The sequence below is a fragment of the Coregonus clupeaformis genome, chromosome 17, assembly GCF_020615455.1.
Source record: "Coregonus clupeaformis isolate EN_2021a chromosome 17, ASM2061545v1, whole genome shotgun sequence".
In the NCBI taxonomy this organism is placed as follows: Eukaryota; Metazoa; Chordata; class Actinopteri; order Salmoniformes; family Salmonidae; genus Coregonus; species Coregonus clupeaformis.
This window is the reverse complement of record NC_059208.1, coordinates 22426969-22446190: the sequence shown is the minus strand read 5'-3', so window position 1 is coordinate 22446190 and position 19222 is coordinate 22426969. Positions and strand designations below refer to the sequence as shown.

General features: G+C 50.2%; 1 protein-coding gene across 5 annotated transcripts in view; it reads right to left on the bottom strand.

The window, feature by feature from the left end:
• The window catches only part of LOC121542601 (pleckstrin homology domain-containing family G member 4B), a 71152-nt gene that overhangs the window by 42026 nt on the left and 9904 nt on the right, over positions 1-19222 (bottom strand). For all 5 annotated transcript variants that reach the window (XM_041852024.2, XM_041852027.2, XM_041852026.2 and 2 more), the window contains exons 2-3: positions 12982-13179; positions 9498-10902 (exon numbers count right to left, since the gene is read on the bottom strand). In XM_041852024.2, the coding sequence (XP_041707958.2) occupies positions 9498-10902; positions 12982-13179 (1603 nt within the window). The remainder of the gene's footprint in view (positions 1-9497; positions 10903-12981; positions 13180-19222) is intronic.

Sequence of the window (19222 nt, the reverse complement as noted above, 5' to 3'; positions counted from 1 at the left end):
AGTATTTTTAATATTTTTCATGGTTTCAATTGTGAATAGTCCTCTTCAAGATGATAGCTTACCACTCAGGCAGTGGAGGCTGTTGAGGGGAGAACGGCTCATAATAATGGCCGGAATGGAGTGAATGGAATGGAACACGTGTTTGATACCATTCCATTCACTCCATTGCAGCCATTACACTCCATTCCAGCCATTATTCTGAGCCGTCATCCCCTCAACAGCCTCCACTGGGTCATCTAATACCTGGTAGAAAGTAAAGCAACACAGGATATGAACATAGAGACGCCCGGACATAGAAAACGGACCAAAAAAGCCATTGTTCATACGTCTTCAAAGTTGTCAATGTGGGAAGACAGACAACGTATAGATACAGTGTCTCTGAACCATGTATGGCTAACACCTGTTGAGACTGGGAGTAGTGTGTTTGAAACCATCTCTAACTGGCCCCTTGTGTTGTCCCCTCCCCTCTCCACCCAGCCTCTCCCCACCTAGCCTCTCCCAGCCTAGCCCCTCCCCTCCCAGCCTGTCCCAGCCCCTTCCTTCCCAGCCTGTCCCCTCCCCTCCAGCATCGCCCTCCCCTCCCCTCCTCTCCTCCCAGCCCCTCCCCTCCCCTCCCAGCCTGTCCCAGCCCCTCCCCTCCCAGTTTGTCCCAGCCCCTCTCTTCCCAGCCTCTCCCCTCCTAGTCTAGCCCCTCCCCTCCCAGCATAGCCCCTCCCCTCCGAGCCTATCTCCTCCCAGCTTAGAACCTCCCCTCCCATCATCGCCTCTCCCCTCCAGCCTAGCCTCTCCCCTCCCAGCCCCCTTTTGTCCTCAGACACTAAATGTACTTCCTGTGTGACTGGCTGTGGTTGTGCGGCCGGCGATTCTATTTGTAGCAAGCTTCCTAAATTGCTTTGTTTTTGCAGGAAGTTAGAAATGTAGAGCAAAGCCTCTCCTGCATTGTACCCGGCGTAAGCCTGGGGTGTATACACCGTTCTAAGCCATCAATGCAGCCAGGACCTGGTCCCACATTTTTCAACCCCACATTGCTGTCTGTCGGAGAACGAAACGGTCTGGACTGGCAAATATAGGATGCGTCCCAAATGGCACCCTATTCCCTACATATACACTGAGTGTACAAAGCATTGAAATCACAAGGGGGACATGAATGAAACAAGGGCCACCACAGCCATTACTATCTCACATGGTGGATGAGGGTAATTCGATCCCTTCTCAAAGTGAGAGAGGGTTTGTTTTCAGAATAAGTCCTGAACAAAGTCAGTATTGGTTCACTGGTTCTCATGTTACTCAGGTGAATGGACCTTACATGAGGACAGGTTAAAGGGATTTCCCCTGTGTTCAGCCCTAGCGGAGGAGGGGGGCACAATGAAAGCTATTGTACAGAAGGCAACTCATCTGTCTGGGACCAGAGTCGAGCACTCCCCAGTCCCACATTCACTGGAAGGCCATGTCATCTCACTGTGTGTGTGTGTGTGTGTGTGTGTGTGTGTGTGTGTGTGTGTGTGTGTGTGTGTGTCCCTCCTATGTCTGGTTGGTTACAGGATCCTCTGAGGTTTCCTGTCTACCAAGGTCTCAATGGACTCTAGGTTTTCAGTGGCTCTAGTTTTTCAGTGGCACTAGGTTTTCAGTGGCGCTAAGTTTTCAGTGGCGATAGGTTTTCAGTGTCTCTAGGTTTTCAGTGGCACTAGGTTTTCAGTGGCTCTGGGTTTTCAGTGGCGCTAGGTTTTCAGTGGCGCTAGGTTTTCAGTGGCTCTAGGTTTTCAGTGGCGCTAGGTTTTCAGTGCAGCTAGGTTTTCAGTGGTGCTAGGTTTTCAGTGGCTGTAGGTTTTCAGTGGCGCTAGGTTTTCAGTGGCGCTAGGTTTTCAGTGGCTCTAGGTTTTCAGTGGCTCCAGGTTTTCAGTGGCTCTAGGTTTTCAGTAGCTCTAGGTTTTCAGTGGGGCTAGGTTTTCAGTGGCGCTAGGTTTTCAGTGGCTCTAGGTTTTCAGTGTTGAAAAAGGGGCTTCAGCTTGCTCCTGTTGTATTGCCCTGAGGTCATGGCAGGCAGAGACCCCTCATTGTTGTGGAATGATATGTTTCATTATTTATAATCTATAGGGCCAATATATTTTCCTTTTCAGGGCACATGGTCATGGTCTTATCTTTTACCAATCAGGGAAAACCTCCCATCCCTGGGCTGAACTGCTGAGTCTGTGTCATTTCACAGGCTTTAAATCAACTGAATTGCTGAGTCTGTCATTTCACAGGGTTAAATCAACTGAACTGCTGAGTCTGTCATTTCACAGGGTTAAATCAACTGAACTGCTGAGTCTGTCATTTCAAAGGGTTAAATCAACTGAACTGCTGAGTCTGTCATTTCACAGGGTTTAAGGGACTCTTCAGGATTTTGGCAATGAGGAAGTTAGAGGTAGTTGCGCTAACTAGCGTTAGCAGATACCCATAGACTTCCAGCCATTGCACTAATGCTAGTTAGCATTGGCTCACAAAACAACCTCCAACTTCCTTCATACTGAACACAGAGACGAGACATACAAATGATATCCACCAAGTTCATCTGACTCTTGGGAAGTACAGTACCAGTCAAAAGTTTGGACAGACCTACTCATTCAAGGGTTTTTCTTTATTTTTACTATTTTCTACATTGTAGAATAATAGTGAAGACATCAAAACTATGAAATAACACATATGGAATCATGTAGTAACCAAAGAAAGTGTTAAACAAAATTCTTCAAAGTAGCCACCCTTTTCCTTGATGTCAGCTTTGCACACTCTTGGCATTCTCTCAACCAGCTTCATGAGGAATGCTTTTCTAACAGTCTTGAAGGAGTTCCCACATATGCTGAGCACTTGTTGGCTGCTTTTCCTTCACTCTGCGGTCCAACTCATCACAAACCATCTCAATTGGGTGATTGTGGAGGCCAGGTCTGTCACGATCGTCTTGACGAGAAGTAGACCAATACGCAGCGTGTTGCACGAACATGGTGATCTTTATTATCTTTAGTGATAACCTATACAATACACAAAACAATAAACGACTCGTGAAGTCCACGGTGACAAAGACCGACAAGGAACAAAAACCCACAAACACAAAGTGAAACACAGACAGTTAAATATGGCTCCCAATCAGAGACAACCAGCACACAGCTGACACTCGTTGCCTCTGATTGGGAGTCACTCAGTCAAACATAGAAAATGACGAACTAGAAACACCCAACATAGAAACCGAACACATAGAATGAACACACCCTGGCTCAACATATAGAGTCCCAGAGCCAGGGTGTGACAGTACCCCCCCCTAAAGGCGCGGACTGCGACCGCGCCTAAATACGAGCAAAACAGGGGAGGGCTGGGTGGGCATTCCTCCTCGGCAGCGGCTCCGGCTCCGGGCTTGCCCACCACCCTCCAACAAACCCCCCATAGCGCCCCTGGTCCGGTCTGGCCCCGCTGGCTGGAGCTGGACTGGACGTAGCAGGAGCGGTAGGCTTCAGCTCCTTAGTGGAGCAGTTGAGCGGTACCTGAATTGGCACCGATGACCCAGGCACGGGTTGTGCCGGACTGACGACTCGCACCCCTGGCTTGGTGCGAGTGGCAGGAACGGGCCGGGCCGGGCTGGCGACGCGCACCGTAGACTTGGTGCGAGTGGCAGGAACAGGCCGGACCGGGCTGGCGACGCGCACCGTAGACTTGGTGCGTGGAGCAGGGACAGGCCGGGCCGGGCTGGCGACGCACCCCGTAGGCTTGGTGCGTGGAGCAGGGACAGGCCGGGCTGGGCTGGCGACGCACACCGTAGGCTCGGTACGTGGAGCAGGAACAGGCCGGACTGGGCTGGCGACGCACACCGTAGGCTTGGTGCGTGGAGCAGGGACAGGCCGGGCCGGGCTGGCGACGCACCCCGTAGGCTTGGTGCGTGGAGCAGGGACAGGCCGGGCTTGGCTGGCGACGCACACCGTAGGCTTGGTGCGTGGAGCAGCAACTGGCCGGACTGGGCTGGCGACGCACACCGTAGGCTTGGTGCGTGGAGCAGGAACAGGCCGGGCTGGGCTGGCGACGCACACCGTAGGCTTGGTGCGTGGAGCAGGGACAGGCCGGGCTGGGCTGGCGACGCACACCGTAGGCTTGGTGCGTGGAGCAGCAACTGGCCGGACTGGGCTGGCGACGCACACCGTAGGCTTGGTGCGTGGAGCAGGAACAGGCCGGGCTGGGCTGGCGACGCACACCGTAGGCTTGGTGCGTGGAGCAGGGACAGGCCGGGCTGGGCTGGCGACGCACACCGTAGGCTTGGTGCGTGGAGCAGGGACAGGCCGGGCTGGGCTGGCGACGCACACCGTAGGCTTGGTGCGTGGAGCAGGGACAGGCCGGGCTGGGCTGGCGACGCACACCGTAGGCTTGGTGCGTGGAGCAGGAACAGGCCGGACTGGGCTGGCGACGCACACCGTAGGCTTGGTGCGTGGAGCAGGAACAGGCCGGGCTGGGCTGGCGACGCACACCGTAGGCTTGGTGCGTGGAGCAGGGACAGGCCGGGCTGGGCTGGCGACGCACACCGTAGGCTTGGTGCGTGGAGCAGGGACAGGCCGGACTGGGCTGGCGACGCACATCGTAGGCTTGGTGCGAGGGGCAGGAACATGCCGGGCTGGGCTGGCGGCGTGCACCTTACACTTAGTGCGGGAAGCAGGAACGGGCCGGACCGGACTGGTGACGCACACCACTTGCTTGGTGTGAGGAGCGGGACTGGGTTTCGTCATAACCCCCCGCTCCCTCAGCTGCCTACCGAGTTCCTCTCGCCGTGCCTCCTTTCTCACCCTTTCCCTTATCGCCTCCAAATGCTCCATCCTCTGCAACACTACCTCCTGCTCCCTCGTCGCCCCTGCCGTGTGCCCCCCCCTAAAAATTTCTTTGGGTTGCCTCTCGCCTGTCCGACGTTGACCCTGCTGACGCCGCTGCTCCTCTCTCCGTCGCCTCTCCACCGTCTCACTCCATGGCCGGCGATCCATCCCGGCCAGGATCTCCTCCCAGGTCCAGGACCCTTTCCCGTCTAATATCTCCTCCCATGACCAGGCTGCCTGCTCCTGGACACGCTGCTTGGTCCTGGTATGGTGGGTTTTTCTGTCACGATCGTCTTGACGAGAAGTAGACCAATACGCAGCGTGTTGCACGAACATGGTGATCTTTATTATCTTTAGTGATAACCTATACAATACACAAAACAATAAACGACTCGTGAAGTCCACGGTGACAAAGACCGACAAGGAACAAAAACCCACAAACACAAAGTGAAACACAGACAGTTAAATATGGCTCCCAATCAGAGACAACCAGCACACAGCTGACACTCGTTGCCTCTGATTGGGAGTCACTCAGTCAAACATAGAAAATGACGAACTAGAAACACCCAACATAGAAACCGAACACATAGAATGAACACACCCTGGCTCAACATATAGAGTCCCAGAGCCAGGGTGTGACAAGGTCATCTGATGCAGCACTCCATCACTCTCCTTCTTGGTCAAATAGCCCTTACACAGCCTGGAGGTGTGTTTTGGGTCATTGTCCTGTTGAAAAACAAATGATAGTCCCACTAAGAGCAAAACAGATGGGATGGCGTATCGCTGCAGAATGCTGTGGTAGCCATGCTGGTTAAGTGTGCCTTGAATTCTAAATAAATCACAGACAGTGTCACCAGCAAAGCACCCCCACACATCACACCTCCTCCTCCATGCTTCACGGTGGGAACCACACATGCAGAGATCATCCGTTCACCTACTATGTGTCTCACAAAGACACAGCGATTGGAACTAAAAATCTCTAATTTGGATTCATCAGACCAGTGGACAGATTTCCACAAGTCTAATGTCCATTGCTCATGTTTCTTGGCCCAAGCAAGTCTCTTCTTCTTATTGGTGTCCTTTTGTAGTGGTTTCTTTGCAGCAGTTCGACCATGAAGGCCTGATTCACGCAGTATCCTCTGAACAGTTGATGTTGAAATGTGTCTGTTACTTGAACTCTGTGAAGCATTTATTTGGGCTGCAATCTGAGGTGCAGTTGACTCTAATGAACTTATTCTTTGCAGCAGAGGTAACTCTGGGTCTTCCTTTCCTGTGGCAGTCCCCATGAGAGCCAGTTTCATCATAGCGCTTGATGGTTTTTGCGACTGCATTTGAAAGTTCTTGAAATTGACTGACCTTCATGTCTTAACGTGATGATGGACTGTCGTTTCTCCTTGCTTATTTGAGCTGTTCTTGCCATAATATGGACTTGGTCTTTTACCAAATAGGAATATATTCTGTATCCCACCCCTACCTTGTCACAACACAACTGATTGGCTCAAACGCATTAAGAAGGAAATAAATTAAATTAATTTAAATGCATTCCAGGTGACTCTACCGCTCTACCGACTGAGCTACAGGAGGCCTCATCAAGGCAAAGGGTGGCTACTTTGAAGAATCTCAAATATAAAATATATTTTGATATGTTGAACACTTTGTTGGTTACTACACGATTCCATATGTGTTATTTCATAGTTTTGATTTCTTCACTATTATTCTACAATGTAGAAAATAGTGAAAATAAAGAAAAACCCTGGAATGAATAGGTGTGTCCAAACGTTTGACTGGTACTGTAGATAAAGGGCCTCATTGCCAACATCCCAAAGTATCCCTTTAAATCAACTCACACACTTTCCACATTTCAATACCCGGAAGAGGCAGTGCTAAATAAAACAGAATGATTCCCTAGATGACACTTTCACAAACCAACTCTTCTGTGTCTAACACCACAGATGGGCCATACCTGTCACATGACATGCCAAAGCACACAGACACACATACACACAACCCCCTCCACCACCACCACCACCACCACCACCACCACCACCACCCAAGAAAACAGCACATGTGAACTACAAGCTGTCTCCTCATATCAACAGTGAGTCCAAACAAACCCAGCCCTGTACCCCTCTGGCAGATCCCTATTACTGCAGGTCATAATTACACACTGTAACCAAAACATTAAACCTGTCTGGAAACAAACCGAGTTTTCAAGCCCGGAGGCCACATTAATTGATACAGTGTGAGAGAGCTGATGTTATGATTCAATCTCTATTGCACACAATGCCAGGGAAAGTGTTTGTCCAAACTGAAGACAAAGTTTGAGTTGAGAAATCAAATCACCAACTCACTCTCAAAAAGCATACAGTGGCTTGCGAAAGTATTCACCCCCTTTGCATTTTTCCTATTTTGTTGCCTTACAACCTGGAATTAAAATTGATTTTTGTATCATTTGATTTACACAACATGCTTACCACTTTGAAGATGCAAAATATTTTTTCTTGTGAAACAAACAAGAAATAAGACCAAAAAAACAGACAAGCGTGCATAACTATTCACCCCCCCCAAAGTCAATACTTTGTAGAGCCACCCTTTGCAGCAATTACAGCTGCAAGTCTCTTGGGGTATGTCTCTATAAACTTGGAACATCTAGCCACAGGGATTTTTGCCCATTCTTCAAGGCAAAACTGCTCCAGCTCCTTCAAGTTGGATGGGTTCCGCAGGTGTACAGCAATCTTTAAGTCATACCACAGATTCTCAATTGGATTGAGGTCTGGGCTTTGACAAGGCCATTCAAATACATATAATGTTTCCCCTTAAACCACTTGAGTGTTGCTTCAGCAGTATGCTTAGGGTCATTGTCCTGCTGGAAGGTGAACCTCCGTCCCAGTCTCAAATCTCTGGAAGACTGAAACAGGTTTCCCTCAAGAATTTCCCTGTATTTAGCGCCATCCAGCATTCCTTCAATTCTGACCAGTTTCCCAGTCCCTGCCGATGAAAAACATCCCCACAGCATGATGCTGCCACCACCATGTTTCACTGTGGGGATGGTGTTCTCGGGTGATGAGAGGTGTTGGGTTTGCGCCAGACATAGCGTTTTCCTTGATGGCCAAAAAGCTAAATTTTAGTCTCATCTGACCAGAGTACCTTCTTCCATATGTTTGGGGAGTCTCCCACATGGCTTTTGGCGAACACCAAACGTGTTTGCTTTATTTTTTCTTTAAGCAATGGCTTTTTTCTGGCCACTCTTCCGTATAGCCCAGCTCTGTGGAGTGTACGGCTTAAAGTGGTCCTATGGACAGATACTCCAATCTCCGCTGTGGAGCTTTGCAGCTCCTTCAGGGTTCTCTTTGTTCTCTTTGTTGCCTCTGATTAATCCCCTCCTTGCCTAGTCTGTGAGTTTTGGTGGGCGGCCCTCTCTTGGCAGGTTTGTTGTGGTGCCATATTCTTTCCATTTTTTAATAATGGATTTAATGGTGCTCCGTGGGATGTTCAAAGTTTCTGATATTTTTTTATACCCCAACCCTGATCTGTACTTGTCCACAACTTTGTCCCTGACCTGTTTGGAGAGCTCCTTGGTCTTCATGGTGCCGCTTGCTTGGTGGTGCCCCTTGCTTAGTGGTGTTGCAGACTCTGGGGCCTTTCAGAACAGGTGTATATATACTGAGATCATGTGACACTTGGATTGCACACAGGTGGACTTTATTTAACTAATTATGTGACTTCTGAAGGTAATTGGTCGCACCAGATCTTATTTACGGGCTTCATAGCAAAGGGGGTGAATACATATGAACGCACCACTTTTCCGTTATTTATTTTTTTGAATTTTTTTAACAAGTTATTTTTTGAATTTCACTTCACCAATTTGGACTATTTTGTGTATGTCTATTACATGAAATCCAAATAAAAATCCATTTAAATTACAGGTTGTAATGCAACAAAATAGGAAAAACGCCAAGGGGGATGAATACTTTTGCAAGGCACTGTAGCTGTCTTGTTTAGACTTTGACTGCCTTTGTTGATAAAAAGTACATTCTAAAACCACTGGTAGAAATTATGCATTTTCAAAGGCAAAACTTGTTGAAAATATCCTTTAATTTCAACCAGTTTTGCCCACCGAATGGGCAACAGGCTTTTACCTTTGACAAAGGCCTAGCTCCAACCAACTGAGCTATCAGCATACCTGACCTCACTCCTATTTCAATCAATACATAAATAGCCCAAGCAGAAGTCAAACCCATAACCTTGTTCTATGCAGCCCATGTGGGATCATTACATACCAGACTCCAGGAGTCAAACCCATAACCTTGATCTATGCAGCCCATGTGGGATCATTACATACCTGACTCCTGCAGTACTTAAATCAATACCCTTATAATAATTTAATAATATGCCATTTAGCAGACGCTTTTATCCAAAGCGACTTACAGTCATGCGTGCATAAATTTTTGTGTATGGGTGGTCCCGGGGATCGAACCCACTACCTTGGCGTTACAAGCGCCGTGCTCTACCAGCTGAGCTACAGAGGACCACCTTGACAAAGACTTTGAAATAATATTCAGTCCATGCGGACCTATGGGACTTTTTGGTGCCATGTGAAACAAACCCTACATGTTATACTAATCCGTCACATGTTATACTTGTCAGTAACATGTTATACTAATCAGGTTATTCTACCTGTCTCGTCTCTGACACTTCTCCTGCTGTCTGAGCTGGAGAAGGCAGCCTCCAGGTCCAGCCGTCCAAAGCGCAGGGCGTATCCGTTCATCAGCTTCTTTGGTGAGGGGACTCCACTGCTGGCCGAGCCCCCGGAGGAGGAGCGCGCCCGGTGCCCTTTGACCTGGGCCACCTTGTTAGTCCTCTCCAGAGACTTGGAGCGCCTCTCAGCCCGGTTCTCGAGGCCCCCCGCGTTCCTCAGACCCCTCTGGAGGTACAGGAGAGGCGTGCTGGGAGAGAGTCGGGGGGAGTCGGGGTCCCCACCCAGCCATGCCCTGGCCCCCCCTAGCCTGGCCCCACGAGGCCCTTGCTCTCTCTGGGTGGTGGTGGGGGTGGAGGGGCTGCTACCAGGGGTCGCGGCTGGGGATGAGGTGTCCTCTCTGGAGCTGAGAGGGCTGAGACCTGGGCATGCAGGGCTGTTCTCTGGTCCTTCCTCCAGGATGGACTCTGAGCTAGAGCCAAGGTTCATGGGGTTTTGCAGGGCCTCCATGTAGGACTTACGGAACAGTCTCCGGGTCTCGAAGGACACAGAGTCCCTGGCGTGGCGGGGGCGGCGAGGGCTGGGGTTACTGAGGTCGGTGTTGAACGACAGGGTCCTGGTCCTCTCTCTGGTCCCACCCTGGCCCTCCTCCCCCTCCCTCTGGCCCTGTACCGGACCACCACCACCCTCCCCAGCCAGCCTGTCTGTCTGTGGGCTGCAGAAGTGAGAGTCAGGAGCTGCTCTCAGGCTGTGGTTTTGGTTGTGGTTCTCCATCAGGTGAAGTCCTGGGTTGGGATCATGTTGGGACCTCCTACTAATGCTGCTGGGGTCCATAACATGGACCCGCCTGCTCAGGATAGCAGGCTCTGAGAAGGTTGAGTCTGCCCCCTGGGACTGTAGTGACTCGTGGGAGCTGCGGTGGGAGTCTAGGGTTCCCGTGGATCCACTGGTACTGCAGGCGCTGAGCTGGCCACGGAAGCCCGTGCTACCGCCCCGTGCCTGCATGATGGCGTCGGCCGTGCTGCTGACGAACAGAGGATTCACCACGTTCTTCCACGGCGTCCGGTACACGACGGTGCCGGTGGTGAGCAACCAGTTCTGGAGCGGGTGGAGGTTGCGCTCGCGAGTCACATTCTGCAGGAAGTCAGCGGTGAAGACGCTGCCGTACATGTTCTCCGGGATGGGGATCTCTGCGATGGCTTGGCCGCTGGCAGACAGACATTTTATGACCAGCTTGGCAGCCTTGCGGCCCAGAGGAACCACCTGCAGGTAGAAGTCTCCCTGCTTCAGACGGACCTTGTGGAGAGGGGCGAGCTGCAGGACCACCTTCTCGTTGATGCAGAGGGGCCAACCCTCATGATAGAACAGCAGGCCGTGGAAACGCACCTGTAGAGGAAGACAATACTTTATTAACCCATACCAGACTGAAATGTGTCTTCTGCTGTATCCAACCCCTCTGATATACACATACATACACTTCACAGATGTAAGATCTTAATTTGTCACAGCAAAATAATCCTGCAGCAACAGGATTTGAACATTTACTCCATAATGTTGCTTGATCGGTGGTTAGGCTATTAGCTGGACAAAAGTAGGTTACATGAAAGTGCAAAACTGTTAATATAACCATGTGTTAGTGTGGGTTTTTCAGTGAATTTAGGTAAATCAGGAAAATTCTCAGCAACAAAAGAGGGATCAAATGATGACCCTACATCTGTAGATTAGAGAGACTGGAGCAGTGTGCAACCACAGGTATAGAGAGATGGACAACACAAAAAACAGACAGTCACTCACCACAGCAAAATATAATCAGTATTATACAGTATTCCTGACATGTTTTAGATGTTCTCACAGTTATACTGGCATGTAAAGAGTGTATAGAAGTTCATTCAGAATTTACATTTCAGCTTATTTAGTGGCTGGCTCAAACATACATTCCAGTTTTATAGAGAGAGGCACCCTCTTTTCATAGCACTTGAGAGAATCATCGTTCTCATTCCAATGAGCTGATTCCTCAGAAATCCTGGAGGCTAGTGAAACCTGCCCGTTCAGGCCTGGTTACTAAGCAACCACAACCCAAACTCTAAACCATGACACTGTCGTACAAAGAGCTCTTAAAAGTAGAGAAACGGTACTCAGGGCTTGTGTCCCAAATGGCACTCTATCATATAGTGCACTACTTTTGACCAGAGCCCTATGGTCAAAAGTAGTGCACTAAATAGGGAATAGTGTGCCATTTGAGACGCAACCAAAGTTACTCTTTCTCGTCTATTTCCCATTGGCTCAACTGTTGTAAAAGTGAAGGAAAAGCCAGCGTGGCCTGAAGACTGATCATATTGCTGTTGACACAAAGCCTCTCACACACGGGGAGTTTTTCTCAGCGGCTAGCCAGGCTTAGATAGCGAGTTAAAACTACTGCCGTGTGGCTATGAGGCTATCATCACAGTGTAATCACAGCAGATGAATACAGAGGAATAGGGTTTCGGGGACTTTGGTCATGGAGACATGGAGCCCTCTCTAACCCACAGCAATCAAAGCTGCTGGGAGAGCCAGGATTAGATTACAACCTGGACCCCTGAGCCCATGGAAGGCAGCTAGGCTCTCAGGCAGACCACAGCTTTCTCTCTGTTTCGGGTCTCTATTCAGAGCAGGAGGGCTGGGTTGTGCGTCCCAAATGACATCCTATTCCCTATATAGTGCACTACATTTGACCTGGTCAGGTGCGATTTGGGGCGCAACCTCTGTCTCATTCCAGAGTTTTCTCTCTGTTTCTGTGTCTATGGCTCCAGAGCAGGATGGCTGCATGGGCTTTCAGTCTGGTTTCTATGAACAATGATGCATTCTGTCTCACTCTGTTGTTCCCCCCACCCCACCCTCTCAGCAGAGATATTTCCCACTCATCTCTCTCTCTTCTCACATTCTCTCTCTCCTGTCTTGTTTGTTGTCCGTCTGTTCTCATCACTATGTTGTAATGATGTCTATAATGGTGTGTATTAGTGTTTAGATTAGAACTGATTAAAATAGTAATAGTAAACATGATGGGAGACTTTTGGCCAGACTTTATAGTCTCTGTCCGTCTGCTCCACTTTATACTTGATCTTTTAGTTTAGTTTATTCCCCCTTCCTCTCTGTCTTTTCTCAGCCTTATAACCACAATATGTCTCTTCAGTGAGACTAAAGCCAGGAGAGATCAAGGTTCACATACAGCATCTCTCTCCACAGCTCCAATAGTTATACAGGAAAGGGAAGACTTAGAAAAAAGCTGCCTGTGTTACGTTTCGAAAGCATTCATATTCACTTCAAATCTTCCTGAACTCTGTTGCTTTGGAGAGTACTATCTCTCTCGGTCTCTCTCTCTCTCTCTCTCTCTCTCTCTCTCTCTCTCTCTCTCTCTCTCTCTCTCTCTCTGTCTATCTCTCTCCCTTCCTCACTCCTTCCCTCTCTCCATCCCTCCCCTCCACTCACACAAGTCTCTTGTTGGATGCTCTGCAGGATCCTCTTGGCAGGAAGTAGGAAGTCGATGAGGCATCGGAGTCCGTCCCCACGGTACTGTCTCTCCACCACGCTGAACAGCTGCCACAGGACGGTGGACGCGGTGGCACTGAATGGAGGGTACAGTGCAGACAGGGTGCTCTGGATACAACTGTCCAGGGACTCAGAGTCCTGTAGGAGGAGAGAGGTGGATTAGATACAGTCCTGCCTGGGGAGAAGAGAGGAGAGGAGGAAGAGAGAGGAGGAGGAGACGGGAGGAGACGGGAGGAGGAGAGGAGGAGCAGGGGGAGGAGGAGGAGGAGGAGGAGGAGGAGGAGGAGGAGGAAGAGGAGGAGAGGTTACATAGCAGACAGGGTCTCTGGATACAACTGTCCAGGGACTCAGTCCTGGTAGAGAAGATGAAGAACAATATTAGTTTATTGTCCACGGATGTCAAATGGATGTCACATGACGAAAGAGAGGTAAAGAGAGAGAGAGCAAGAGAAAGAGAGAGAGAACGAGATAGTTTTTACAAATCCAGTTAGTTCAGCCGTTAGTAATGAACATGTGCAGACATTGGCAGGTTTTATCTAAGCTACTGTACATATGAAAAGTGTTCTTTGCTTGAGGCCAACATTTAGCATAAAGACTTCTTATATAACGTGTGCACACCCACAGTGCAAATCCACGTGAGAACACTTTGGTACAACATGACACAAACATACATGGGTCGTTCCAACAATGAAGGGCCTTTTTGAGCAGTGTACCTTGATGAAAAGTAAAACCTAATTTTAACATTTTGCCTTAAAGATCACATGTTCAACAAAAAAAAAACATGTTCTCCCATCTCAACAAATTACTATAGTAAATGCCAGCAAAAAAGTTGACCGTAACAGGGTTGACCGTAACAGGGTTGACAGTAACAGGGTTGATGACTTAATCATAAATCATCCATAAATCCCCTTGTGACAGCGGGAATGGAAGCTTGTTGTGTGTAACAGGGAGGAGCAATGGAATGCAAGCTTCATATTTCTATGAGCAACAGGGTTGACATGTTATGCTCGACCTGCTCAGTTTTCCACCACAAAACACCAGAAAATGGCAATAAATAGTACAACCAGCTCACCTGCTTTTACACTATGATTTGACTATTAGATGTTCAATGATTCTTCTGAAAAAAAAATATTTAAAAAGTAATAGTTTCACCCTGTTAAAATGAGAGTTCAGTTCACGTAACAGGGTTGTCCTTAAAATGAGGGACAGGCTTTTTTTTAACCTTAAGTTCAGCCTGTATCCTGAGGCTAAATGTGAAGCGGTATAATTATAGTGTGGCGATCACAGTATGTTTAAATGAATCACTCTTTCACAAGAAATACATAATCATTTTCAGAAATGACTATGTCAAAGCAACAAAATAACGAGGTGAAAACTTGGATAAATGTTGGGGTAGAGTGGGTTAAAATATTCCTAGAAGTCACAGAGGATGCACAGAGGGAATGCTGAATTTTGGCACTTCAGCAAGTCTTTATTCATATTTAAAAAATCTGATTTATAGAATTGTCCATGTGGTCTATATTAAAGGGAACTTAATTTAATATAACAGGCTTTTTTTTTTTTTATCAATATTTGTGCACAATTTCTACTTTAAATAACAAAGGGGCATTCATTTCGTGGAACAACCCTTATAACAGCATAACAGCATAACAGAGAGAGTGTCACTGTCATGTTTCTGTTTGGGTTGTGGGACCTCAGAGCTGTGGCACACACACACAGACACACACACACACACGTACAACACACCCAGCCAGCTACCCTCTAACTCTCCAGGACGTCAGTAGGTCGCAGGACACATCCTCCGTGGTGGCCTTTCCATTAGAGACATGGGAAACATCTGGGCGGGTGACGTCATGGACAGAGGAGAACGGACACAAACACCAGGCCTGGAAAGTCCAGTCTCTCTCTACCCCAGCTGTCACGACCGTCTGAAGGAGGAGACCAATGCGCAGCGTTGCGAGTGAACATGATGACTTTATTAACTTAAAGCAACCACGAAGAAAACAACAAATGACGATCCGTGAAGTTCTATACTGAATACTACTAACAGCAACAAAGAAACAATAACCCACAACACAAAGGAGAAAACACACAGAATATATATGGCTCCCAATCAGAGATAACGAGCCGACAGCTGACACTCGTTACCTCCGATTGGGAGTCATCGACCAATCACCACCTGACACAAACAAAATGAAACTCACCCATCCCCAACACCACCAAATGAAATACACCCAAACACATGAAAATGAACAACCCTGGCTCAATATAAACGTCCATAGAGCCAGAGTGTCACAGTACCCCCCCCTAAAGGTGCGAACTCCGGGCGCACCAACATCAGGACTAGGGGAGGGTCTGGGTGGGCGTCTGTCCATGGTGGCGGCTCTGGCCCCGGTCGTGATCCCCACCCCACCACAGTCACAACCTGCTTCGGTAGCCTCCCAATGACCACCCTCCACCTAACCCCACCTGGACTAAGGGGCAACCCCGGACTAAGGGGCAGCATCGGCCTAAGGGGCAGCACCGGGATAAGGGGCAGCACCGGGCTAAGGGACAGCACCGGACTACGGGGCAGCACCGGACTACGGGGCAGTACCGGACTAAAGGGCAGTACCGGACTAAGGGGCAGCACCGGGCTAAGGGGCAGCACCGGACTACGGGGCAGCACCGGACTCAGGGGCAGCACCGGACTCAGGGGCAGCACCGGACTCAGGGGCAGCACCGGACTCAGGGGCAGCACCGGGCTAAAGGGCAGCACCGGACTAAGGGGCAGCACCGGGCTAAGGGGCAGTACCTGACTAGATGGCGGATCCTGGCTGGCTGGCTCTGGCCGGATCCTGGCGGGACGGCTCTGGCTGATCCTGGCGGGACGGCTCTGGCGGATCCTGGCGGGACGGCTCTGGCGGATCCTGGCTAGACGGCTCTGGCGGATCCCGGCTTGACGGATCTGGCGGATCCTGGCGGGCTGACGGATCTGGCTGCTCACGGCTGGCTGACGGATCTGGCTGCTCGTGGCTGGCTGACGGATCTGGCTGCTCATGGCTGGCTGACGGATCTGGCTGCTCATGGCTGGCTGACGGATCTGGCTGCTCACGGCTGGCTGACGGGTCTGGCTGCTCGTGGCTGGCTGACGGATCTGGCTGCTCATGGCTGGCTGACGGATCTGGCTGCTCGCGGCTGGCTGACGGATCTGGCTGCTCATGGCTGGCTGACGGATCTGGCTGCTCATGGCTGGCTGACGGATCTGGCTGCTCATGGCTGGCTGACGGATCTGGCTGCTCATGGCTGGCTGACGGGTCTGGCTGATCCCGTCTGGCGGAAGGCTCTGGCTGATCCCGTCTGGCGGAAGGCTCTGGCTGCTCCTGTCTGACGGAAGGCTCTGGCTGCTCCTGTCTGGCGGAAGGCTCTGGCTGATCCTGTCTGGCGGAAGGCTCTGGCTGATCCTGTCTGGCGGAAGGCTCTGGCTGATCCTGTCTGGCGGAAGGCTCTGGCTGATCCTGTCTGGCGGAGAGCTCTAGCGGCTCCGGTCTGGCGGACGGCTCTGAAGGCTCATGGCAGACGGGCGGCTTTGTAGGCTCAGTACAGACGGGCAGTTCAGACGGCGTTGGGCAGACGGACAGTTCAGACGGCGTTGGGCAGACGGGCAGTTCAGACGGCGTTGGGCAGACGGGCAGTTCAGGCGCCGTTGGGCAGACGGGCAGTTCAGACGGCGTTGGGCAGACGGGCAGTTCAGACGGCGTTGGGCAGACGGGCAGTTCAGGCCGGCTGGCGACGCACATCGTGGACCTGGTGCGTGGAGTAGGAACAGGCCGGACCGTACCGGGAACACCCACCACTGGCCTTAACTGGGGATCAAGAACGGACCGGACCAGACTGGGAACACACTTCAGTCTCTCATGCCGTGCCACAACAACTTCCCTCCCTCTACTCGCCAATGGCTCCCGTAATCCGATAGCCCTCTCTCCTTTTCTCCCTGTGGCAGCCTCCTGCTGCCCAGGCGCCTAAGCCATGTGCCCCCCAAAAAATGTTTTGGGGAGTAACCACGGGCTTCCAGCCTCGACTCCGCGCTTCCTCTTCATACCACCTCCTCTCGGCTGCAGCTGCCTCCAGCTCTTCACGAGGGCGGTGATATTCCTCCTCAGACCACCTCCTCTCGGCTGCAGCTGCCTCCAGCTCTTCACGAGGGCGATGATGTTCCTCCGGTTGTGCCCAAGGACCCTTTCCAGCCCGAATCTCCTCCCATGTCCAAAAGTCCTTAGGGAGGCATCCATAACTCCTGTGTCCAGACCCCTTGCTCCTGGACGCGCTGCTTGGTCCTTTTTTGGTGGGTTATTCTGTCACGACCGTCTGAAGGAGGAGACCAATGCGCAGCGTTGCGAGTGAACATGATGACTTTATTAACTTAAAGCAACCACGAAGAAAACAACAAATGACGATCCGTGAAGTTCTATACTGAATACTACTAACAGCAACAAAGAAACAATAACCCACAACACAAAGGAGAAAACACACAGAATATATATGGCTCCCAATCAGAGATAACGAGCCGACAGCTGACACTCGTTACCTCCGATTGGGAGTCATCGACCAATCACCACCTGACACAAACAAAATGAAACTCACCCATCCCCAACACCACCAAATGAAATACACCCAAACACATGAAAATGAACAACCCTGGCTCAATATAAACGTCCATAGAGCCAGAGTGTCACACCAGCCCTCTACCCTGGTCATCCCGGTCAGCATTGTCTCTGTAGAGCAGTGGCTTTTCCCTAACGAGGAACCAGGGGATGTAATGGTATAATGTAACCTAACCCACTAGCAACAATAATGACAGTGCTGCTAACTACATCTGACCGTGTAACACCAGGGACCTGTAACAGCTCAGCAGTGTTAACATGTCATTGTAATGTCAGTGCTGCTAACTACATCTGACCGTGTAACACCAGGGACCTGTAACAGCTCAGTTGTGTTGACATGCCATTGTAATGTCAGCCACATGACCAGAGGACAGGGTGTATAAAGACACAATTTGCCCTCCCTGGGGTACTAGAGGCTTGTTATGTGTCTCAATGAGGATGACCTGCCCTGTGTCCCAAATGGCACCCTAGTCCCTATATAGTGCCCTATGGTCTCTGGTCAAAAGTAGTGCACTATATAGAGAATAGGATGCCATTTTGGACACATTGAGGATGACCCTCATGACAGGCCTGCTAGACATGTTGTTCACCATTCAGCCTCTGACCTCGTCCCCCCATAGCCAGCCAGCCAGCCACGGGGCCACTGTGACATCACCAAGGCCAAACATGTCCCTCCCTGCTGCCTGTCGGATGGAACGGTCCTTCCCTTCTACAATAGAACACAACAGTGGAATGGAACAGTGGAACACTCCAGGCTCTTCCACTGATAGCCACATAGATAGAACTCACTGCCAGGGAAAGTCCTGCACAGAAACAACAGGGCTGACTCCCAAAGGGCACCCTATTCCCTATTTAGTACACTACTTTTGACCAGGGCTTACATAGGGCTCTGGTCACAAGTAGTGCACTACAGTATATAGGGAATAGGGTGCCATTTGGGACACAGTCCAACACTGTATACCCAGGGGTGAAAGTAGAAAGGCCGTTAGAGAGAGTTCAATATGCAGACAGTTTATTTACGGTTACCGGTGGCTATCAAACTGAGATATACAACTGTCTGTCAGATCAAAAGAGGTAGTTTGAGTGAGTCAACATTCTCAGAGCAATTTCACCACCTCCAAAATTCCAATCCAACCCCCCCTCGTACGACAGTCCAGAATTGAGATTTGTCACATTGTTGAAATGATTTGTTTGGTATTTCAGCCCCACCATCATCTCAGAGAGTGACTGTAACAGAGTGTGTTGTTGGTAGACATGCCACAGCTCTCCTACAAGGACTTCATTGTTCTGTTGTGCCCCTCTCAAACTGCTATGGTCTGGATGCCTCATCCCTCTTAACTGCTATGGTCTGGATACCTCATCCCTCTCTAACTGCTATGGTCTGGATACCTCATCCCTCTCTAACTGCTATGGTCTGGATACCTCATCCCTCTTAACTGCTATGGTCTGGATACCTCATCCCTCTTAACTGCTATGGTCTGGATACCTCATCCCTCTTAACTGCTATGGTCTGGATACCTCATCCCTCTTAATTGCTA